This window comes from Prunus persica, chromosome G4 (assembly GCF_000346465.2).
Source record: "Prunus persica cultivar Lovell chromosome G4, Prunus_persica_NCBIv2, whole genome shotgun sequence".
In the NCBI taxonomy this organism is placed as follows: domain Eukaryota; kingdom Viridiplantae; phylum Streptophyta; class Magnoliopsida; order Rosales; family Rosaceae; genus Prunus; species Prunus persica.
This window is the reverse complement of record NC_034012.1, coordinates 12,445,834-12,455,374: the sequence shown is the minus strand read 5'-3', so window position 1 is coordinate 12,455,374 and position 9,541 is coordinate 12,445,834. Positions and strand designations below refer to the sequence as shown.

Genomic DNA, 9,541 nt, shown 5'->3' with positions numbered 1-9,541 from the left:
AGTTGTCAACCAGAAGGAGTAAAAGGTCAATTTCGTTATTTAAATATAGAGTAAATTGAATAGTAATAATAATAATGTAAAAGTTAGGGCAATAGAATAATTAAACAATACATTTACGAACTTTTTAACAATCTCATACTAACTTTATAAATGAATACATTTGAGGTTATCTTTGTTGAGCCACTTTGTATTGCGATTTAATGATCTGAATTGTCTATATTCACACTTCTTTCTTTCATTTCTTACATGGCATATTAATTTAGGAAACTTTAGCAAGGTGATCTCTCATGTGAGTAGGAATACATCAATTATAAAAGACCTCTCATTACCTTAATATTACATCTCATATTAATTTTTCAAGGAAAAGCTTCAGGTTTTAAACTACCAACTCAAGTCACTGTTCGTATTGTTCGAGGTTTTATGTGTCCAAATGGTCTACATCCATAATATATTAGTCTTTGTGCACTGTCCTCCCAAGCACCAAAAGAGTGAAAATAAATAGACAAATCGCTATGTATGGATTTGAACCATCTACAGTGTACAATTTAATACTTTAGGTTACATCAAATCCGGATCACAAGGACATGTTTCAGATTTGAATTTTAACAAGTCACATTCCATCCTTCCGGTTGGGTCCCAACCCAACAGTTGGAACAAGTGCAACAGTCAGAAGGATATGCTTTCATTTGTGTTTAGAGACGACCCATCGTATCTTGATCAAGAAAACAACAATAAATTCTTGAGGAGTGTTAGCGTCAGTTAAGTGTCAGCGTGTGTCGCATTAGAGATGAGTTAATAATGCGTCACACGTCTACTCACAACTGATGCTAACACTTTTCCTAGATCCTGAATGTCAAGACAAGGGGCATGTTTTGGAGAAAGATCAACATTCTAATTTGTCATTCAACCAACACAAATACACAAACTTATATTACCCTGTTGCATGTGCATCAGTCAAGGGGCATGCCAAGGTATTGAACCAATACAAACCACAAAATGATATCAATACATCTAGTGTCTAAACTACAACATTGTTCAGGCAAGAATTGGATCCTTATGCAGAAGTGGCAGCTACTTCAGTTTTCCTTTTTTCTTCCTTCAGTTTCTTCCAGTTCTCTACATTATCTACTATTTCACCAGTTTTGATGAGGTAGCGAACTCGTTGTCCATTTTCCAGAATCTTATGACCCACTCGACTTGCTACATCCTTTTCTTTTGAGTAAAGCATCACATTCGAGCTGTGGATAGCTCCTTCTACCTGGAATATGAAATGTAAAATGTTTCTTCGTAATTAAATGAAACTAGTAAACGAGAAAACATAAGAACCAATAAGTTGAGTACACATTTTAAGAAAGAAAAAGAACCTTAATAATCTGTCCTGGTTCACCCTCTTCCCTGCTCTTCATATGCTTCGTCTTTAAGTTTATGTCTTTAACTATCACAGTACTATTGTGCTTATAGATCTTTGTTATCTCTCCAGTTTTACCCTTTTCATGCCCAGATATAACTTTCACCGTATCTCCAACCTTAACATGCATTTTGTGTAAAACAGGAAGGCTGTTTGGCTTGCATTCCTTCCGCTCCCATCGCTTGAGCTGTGCGAGGACAAAAAAGCAACATTTCAGGAAAATGGATGAGCAGCCCAATAAGCTACATGAGAACCCATATTACAAAATAGATTTTTCAAAAGAAAAGGATGTTAAATTATGTGAACCATGCCAAGCGAATTGAAACAAAGTTTTATCTTGGTTTAGCCAGAACAAAATCAAGATAAAGACCTCTCCACCACATTCATGGATAAGTTGCAACAAAATGCCCACTGTATGGCTCTTCTAAAACCAGATGGCTTGGGAGAGTGGAATATCCCAATTAGCGGTAAATTTTGGAGAAAATTATATGTGAAATTGCATAATAGAAGATTGCTTCCAAAAAAAAATACAAGGAGCACACTACTTTTTTTGTTTTTTTCCAAGAAAGGGGAGAGCACTACTTTTGGAAACTAGTAAGTCAGCAATTTCATTACCGTCTTTCTCACTCACTTTTTTATCCAAAATTCATAAATCTTTTATTTTCGTTTATACAGTTATCATATTCTGGTTCTGTACAACAAAATAAGTTATTGACAAAGATAAAGAAAAAACAAATATAGGTAGAGATAGGACTCATGATACTAACCTTCACTACAATGAGGCAAGGCTTCGCTGTTAAATTAGCCTGCACACAACACAAGTAGACAAATTGTTATGAAATGGTTTTTTTATCCTCCCAGTGATCAGTGATTCAAACTCAAGCTACAGCGTGAGTGGAATAAAAAAAAATTCTCATCACTTTGATATGTAACAATTTTGTTTCTCTCAGATGACAATCAATATAGAAATATGAGCTCATTAAAAAAAAAAAAACAACAACAACAAAGCATATACTTTAACAAATTTACTAGTATACTTAAAACAGATTATTAAAATATAACATGACACATTTTGTTTCAAAACTTTATTAGATCCCGTCTTTGAGACATTTACATAAAACCATGAAAAGAAATAAAACCATTCTAGTAGAATGAACTGATCGGTGTCACAGTCAGTATGTGGGTTACAAAAAGCCTGCTCACGACTTTGTAAACAGAATGCCAGATCACAAAATGAAGCCAACTCATCATTAAACCAAAAGCTAAAGGTTTATCCAGCTAAAGCATTATTTCATGCAATTAGTTTCATGTCAGTGAAGTAAAAACTATTCATCCACTAATATAGGGCAACTATTTTTACTTACAAACCTGGGAAAAAAAAAATCCTTTACTAGATGTCATTAAATCCTGCCACAAATACCAGGGGAGAAGCTAATCTGCAGGGTGTTAGCGCATTTTCATTCTTAGGTAGTGGGAATAGCATACAGTAATTGTAGTCAAAGTTTCATTAAGAAATAAAACACTTAAAGCACCTACTACTAAATCTTATACACAACAAATTCAAAAATAGTATACCGGTAATCTTCCTTCACTATTAAAACCTCTTAATCAAACCGGCATCTGGTTTCTATTCAAATTTCCAACAAAAGAATACAAATCTTCAATACCAACTTGGAACATTTTGAACAAACAATCCACCAATGTCAGAACCATAACCAAAAGAACAATTTCTTCAAATTTTACAAATAACCAATTAAAACATTATCCATTTCCTTATCATCTCTCCAATTCTTAGAAATCCCAGTTTGACATCTTAATCAAGGAATCAAATTTCACAGAGTAAAGGAAAATCACATCAATTTGCACGAACCACTAGAACAAGGAGCTAGTCAAATTTTAAGCAAGACCCATTTCAGTGTTACAAGCAAAAATAACGGAAATACAGCAATAACAACAAGTTTGACCTTCCATCCTGACAATGTGAGTGTTATTTTTATTTTGGCAGAACTTTTTCACAATGAGTTGAAATTGAACGCAACAAAATAAAAGAAATTTGATATAAGAATTGAAGGAGAAACCGAAATCGTACCGGGACTGGGTAAAGAGTAGGGGGTAAGAGTCGTTGGCCCAGGAAGGAGTTAGAGGAGAGAGAAAGAGAGGTCATGGAGGTCTGAAGTGCAGCCATGGCTGCCATTTTCGTTGCTTGCGTGTACTTGGCTGTGATTGAGAAATGGATAATACAGACCAGAGCTTAAAGGAGTGTAAACTTGTTGCAATATAGGATTGGGACGAAAACGACGACGTAGCTGTTTCTTACTTAAAGACGGGTTTGGAGGGAGCAAGGGACTATATGTAATTTGGGCCTTATTAGATTTTAGTGCAGAGACGAGGTAAATCCCAACCCAACTTTTGGGTAAGGGTGATTTTATGGACACCCAAGAATTGTTGGACAACCGGAACTTATCTCTGGTATTTGTGTTTTATTTTTTATTTTTTATACAAGCGATAGTTTAAATTACTCTAAATTAATATAATATGTGGAGAAGGGGACTGGAACTTGAATGCAAGAGGGCAATTAACTGCCCTGACCAACTGGCCTAACCCACGTCTGCAGTATTTGTGTTCATAGAATCACCCTTGTTATTTTGGTGATGTTCCCAATTTTCATTTATTTTTTGGGTGGAAAAGGTTTGCCTTTTGGTTCAAATTACATAGGAAAGCCAACATGTTGAACAAGTAGAAACGTTTTGTAGAACATTAAAATAATAAATTATATAACACTGCAAATAAAAGGAAATAAGTTCCTTCATTTCCATTGCTTGAGAACGGTATACAAATTAGAAACCTGTCATTTCAGCAAAACAGGGAGGAGGAAAGAGAAAAAGATATGTTACAGAGTAAAAATGCTGAACAGAAATCCTGTGTCACTCGAGCAGAAATCAGAACTACTTGAAATCTGCTAGTTCTAGCCCATCAAAGACTGCACATGTATCAAAAAAGCAAAGCCAAAAAACCAAGAAATTTTAAAAAAATGAACAAATGGGAAAACTATCGTCTATACTTCATAGGTATCAGCTATGCTGTCCGCAGACTCCTCTCTTCGATGTTCAGCCATTTGGATTTTGGTTTCCGGTTGGTTCAGGTCAATTGTGACTTCATCTGTTACAGATGACAAGGATTTCATGTGCATCCTGTTGTGCCTCATTTTGAGCATCCGTGATAGCACTTGTACAATGTCTCTCATGGAAGGCCGTTTCTTTGGGGCACGGTTGACACATTTATATGCAAGAGCTGCCACTTCGTTGAGCTCTTGCATATGGAAGTTCCCATTAAGACGGGAATCCACAATTTCTTCCCACCCAACTTTCCCCTCCGTATTCATTGCAGCCTATTTTTCACATAGAAAGTTAATTAGATAAGCAAATAAATAGCATTAATTGGATTTTAAGTGGATATGTACTTCTGCAACAAAAGTCCACGACAGTCTTCCCCTTCATTGTTCTTCTAAAACTAGACAATTGCAGCTATTTTCTTCATATATATAGACAACCTAGCCAAGCAAAAGTGCGAGCAAAAAAAGATACACACACGCACGAAAATACAGTTATGTATAGCAGACAGACAAAAAAATGAAAAAGAATCAAAGAACATTATGCAAGTGTAATAGATTAAAAGCTGCCATAACAATGTCTAATGATCTCTTTATGTTCCTGGGTTATCAATATTGTCACATGGTCAAATCAACCTTAAAATTCCCTTCCCTGTTTCACCTATCCCCTGTGTGTGACCTTGTGCGGTGAAAAGGTGGGGAGAGAGAGAGAGAGAGAGAGATCTTACAAGCTCAACATATTCCATGAGACCTTGTTGAGGATTTCTTCCAGCTATGAGTTCAAAGAGCAAAACTCCAAAGCTGTAAACGTCACTTTTCTTGGTGAAATTTCTTGTAGATATGTACTCAGGATCAAGATAACCAAACGTGCCCTTAATATTAGCTGCATGTTTGTCCACCATTTCTTCTCTTGAAAGTCCAAAATCAGCTACCTGCTTGATCCAGAATAACCCTCTATAATATCATAATTGGCAGCCTAACCTTTTATAAGTTTTATTACTTTAAGTTCATAAATATATGCACATATTAAACAAGTATGTAAAATCCAAAATGCAAAAATTTCTTCCATATTTGGAAAGTAAATCAAATACTCCCTTTACACAGTGTGATATCTTTACGAATCTGCTTTTGGAAAAATGATTATACAAAATTAAAACACATACCCTGGCTCTCATGGACTGATCCAACAGAATATTGGAAGATTTAATATCGCGGTGTATTACAGGAGGAACTGCCTGGAGTGGAAAATTAAAGTTCAATAAATAAACACCTTGAGCATACACAGAAACAACAACAACAAATAAACACCTTTGAGCATAAACACATGCACAGGCACAAAAGCAATTCATTATGTCTTAGCACAGTAAGATTGACATACTCCATCATGAAGATACTCCAAGCCTCTTGCTACATCTAAAGCTATAAGAACCCTCAAATCCCAGCTCAACGGCTCATGCTTTTCACCTGCACAAAGAAAAGCATGTTATTCTCAATTAAACATCTTGCATATCAAATCTGCATTTTCTTTCAAATTTCAATCTTGTTCTTCTTTCTATTCCTATGTAAACTGAATGCACTAAGACGTAGTTAACATCATCCTTTCCAACAATAATTGCAAAGTTAACAATTCACAGCAGTCATTACATGAACAGAAGTGGAATAAGAATATGTCAGAACAGTGACCATTAAAACAAACATAAAAACTTGAGTGATAACCCTAAGAAATGCCATTAAAAGAAACATATTTGAAGTTCTATAGTCATCTTACTGTATAAATGAGAGGCCAAGCTGCCTTTACTCATGTAGACATATATAAGCATATGTTGCCCCTTTTCTGCACAATATCCAATTAAGTTCACAAGGTTTCTGTGATGCAACCTTCCCAATAGCTTAACCTGAAGGGAAAAGATTAAGAAGAAGAAGGTGAGGGACTATAATTGATGAAACAATCCAGAATAGATTTTATACTTAAAAATGAAATTCATTACATGACATTAATCAAAGCATCCTGATGCCATTTAAGAAAGCAAAATACGAATATTTTTCTAAAAGACAGAAGCGAACTGGTTAAGAGTATAAACAATTACTTTGTAGGGACCCTAAAAATAGTAAAATATTAAATGAACATTACCTCAGTCTGGAACTCTTTCTCCCCTTGTTTAGAATCAGTTGCAAGAACTTTAACTGCAACAGTCTCACCCGTTGACATCTGAGCTTTGTACACAGGACCAAACGCACCTTGCCCTATCAATGTTGTAAAGTTATAGGTTGCTTTTTGCAGATCCCTGTATGAATCCAATTAACAAATTAAACTAATATACCAAATGCGAAAGGGGGTCAAGAACTTAGGTATGCAAAAATAAACTACCTCTCCTTTAAGAATAATAAAATATAAAAATTCATTGTAAATTTCAATAGAAAAACTACTAGGCGGTGAAGACTTCAGATTCAGAAGCAAGAAATATACAGTCACTTCATGACGAAACATCTAGTCTTTTTGCAGTTACAAATGTATGGCATTAGGCATCTCACATAACAGTTGAAGCAAAGTATAGTTAATGTCTATACATTTCTTGCTTGTTTGGTTGAGTCTACGTGTTTTAGATAAATGTACACTATCGGGGGACACATTCCTCTGAAATTCAAGGACTCAGTTATGACAATCGTAACAGAGTAATGAGGGGTAAACTCTAACAAGCATTCAAGCTATCTACTGTATTCACATAGATTGATCCTCTGGTGTTCAAATGTTTACGCCATATACTCCAGTTGGTTTCTATCAAGCATGCAGCCTCAGAATTCAGCCATTACCAGTTAGTCAACTCATTATCACCAAGACTCTAAAGATAGAATGCTAAATAATTCCACTAAACATGATTCATATCTTTCCATATGGGACAAGCAATGATATGATAGAAAACATATCATCTAAATCAAGAACTAAGGTGCATGACAGGAATAATTTTTCTGGAAACATTACTTGTAAGAATACTGAGGTATTCCAGACATTGAGACCACATTACTCTTCTTAAATCCCTCAAGCCAGAAGGAGGAACCATTGCGTCCGGATTTTACAGGCGAATCTGGACCAACGGTCGAGTCTGACAATATAGTACAAGAGTCAGCACCATTAGCACGGATAGGAATAGTGGCTGTCCTCCGAGAACTGCTGTTCCCTATCTGCAAGCGCCTCCTATGGTACCTAATGCAGAAGAATCCAGAAATTGCCAAAAGCACTCCAATCACTACTCCTATAGATACCCCGATTATCAGCCCAGCCGGCTCGCCTTTCATCTCCTCAAATGTACTTTAGTGCCTATTCAATGATCAAAGCCATTGAAAAACCTGCAAAATGACCAATGGACTTGAAAGTTGTGAGGTCAATTTTGAACAATTTGTTTGATATGCATAGCCATCAAAGAAGTCAAAATAAAATAACAAACTCCAAATTATGTATACAAAAAAATCTAGTCTTCAAGGAAAACAATATATCTTAAATAATGCAATTTTAGCTCCCAGTTCCAAGTTTGAACATGAAATTAACGTTGGACAAGCACAACCTCGTCAATTCACATTAAAAGCCTTGTGACAGTACTAAGACAAAAAAAACAGTTACACGATTAATATTTTCTCTTTTCTGGGGGCCGGGGGGGAGGGGAGTAAAAACCCGAACAGTTTTTTTTTTTTTTAATAAATAAAAACTTAATTAATGTGGGAAAAGCAAAAATCAACAGCACTAAGTAAGATATCAAATGTATAGTGACGGAAAATTACTTGATCTGCTTCCCATTTGCCAAATCAAACTGAACAGAGATCTCTCATACCAAATCAAATTCATGGATATAATCGAAAATCTAAGAAATGGGTCAAACACAAATCCAACAATGCTCTGTTTGGTTGCTCATAAAACCAGGAAAAGAAAGTACAGCATAATCATAAAGAGAAATTAAAATAAAAACCATTTAGCCTAATGCAAGTTATAATGGACCTACTTAAAGTCAGTTTCACTTTTCTTTCCTTTCATTCAACTCAACTTTTCTTTTCTCGGCAACCAAACAGAGATTCAAGAAAAACCCCGCAACAGATCATGGCCAGGAAAACAAAAACACCAGAAATTGAACAGCAAAAAGAAGCAAAATCAAAACAAAAAGAATAAATCAAACCAAAACATTGACGTGCAGCTTTAGTGGTTTTACTAACACGCTTTGGATATTACCTGTATATGCTGAGAAACTGTTACATGATTTGCTGGAGTAAGGAAAAGAACAAGTGAAAGTGTCGAGACTTGGGAAAGAGAGAGAGAGATTCCAAGGATGAAAAAAGAGAATATGATTATGATGTAGGAGATGAAAATATTTGAAGGGAAACAGAGAAAATGAAAAAGAAAGTTGGTGTGAGAAAGTAATGAAGGAAATACAGAAAGAAACAGTGAATAATTAATGGTATATGTATAAATATAATGGTATGTTTTTGGCTGGCTTCTTAAATGCCGTGAGTCGCCGCTGACATAATGAAATGAAACGCGCCTCACTATTGCCCCTAAAATTGGCCTCGTTTGTGTGTGAATGGACCAATATGCCCAAATTCTTGGGATTTGTGATTTTTCAAAATAAGAAAGTAAATGGTAATCCAACTTTAGATATTATGTTGTTAGGCTGTCAATATGTTAATTCAAATCGTAAACAAAGTAGATATTGTTGATTAGGGTGTCAATCAGAATCGTGCAGGAGGTGGATTTTGTTAATGAGGTTGTCAACCCAAATCGTAACGTGGTGAATTTTGTTTAAATATGTAATACAGTAACAAATCGTAACGAGGTGTCAAAATTATGATGTGTGACAAGAGAACTTTATTAACAATAAATATGTATTACATTACTAAATAAATTGGGAAGGGTGGGTCTTGGACACTTGGTTGGTGCACTAGTTGAGAGACTATTGATTTCAATATATGAAAATTGGTGGGTGCACCAATTTTGATCAATTTTCATGGAATGCAGGAATGGTCCAAGAGTTACACATAAA

The 9,541-nt window shown here is 35.3% G+C and overlaps 2 protein-coding genes across 2 annotated transcripts; both read right to left on the bottom strand.

Moving 5' to 3' along the window:
* Positions 871-3,751, bottom strand: LOC18780557 (50S ribosomal protein L24, chloroplastic). Its single transcript, XM_007213782.2, has 4 exons — positions 3,498-3,751; positions 2,176-2,214; positions 1,365-1,595; positions 871-1,258 (listed from the first exon to the last, which is right to left on the bottom strand). Exons 1-4 carry the CDS (start codon positions 3,600-3,602, stop codon positions 1,055-1,057), a joined length of 579 nt encoding a protein of 192 aa, XP_007213844.1. The 5' UTR covers positions 3,603-3,751; the 3' UTR covers positions 871-1,054.
* Positions 4,196-8,995, bottom strand: LOC18781398 (calcium/calmodulin-regulated receptor-like kinase 1). Its single transcript, XM_007213759.2, has 8 exons — positions 8,734-8,995; positions 7,498-7,862; positions 6,649-6,802; positions 6,286-6,412; positions 5,896-5,981; positions 5,681-5,752; positions 5,246-5,449; positions 4,196-4,796 (listed from the first exon to the last, which is right to left on the bottom strand). The coding sequence occupies exons 2-8, from the start codon at positions 7,809-7,811 to the stop codon at positions 4,464-4,466; spliced, it is 1,290 nt and encodes a 429-aa protein (XP_007213821.1). The 5' UTR covers positions 7,812-7,862; positions 8,734-8,995; the 3' UTR covers positions 4,196-4,463.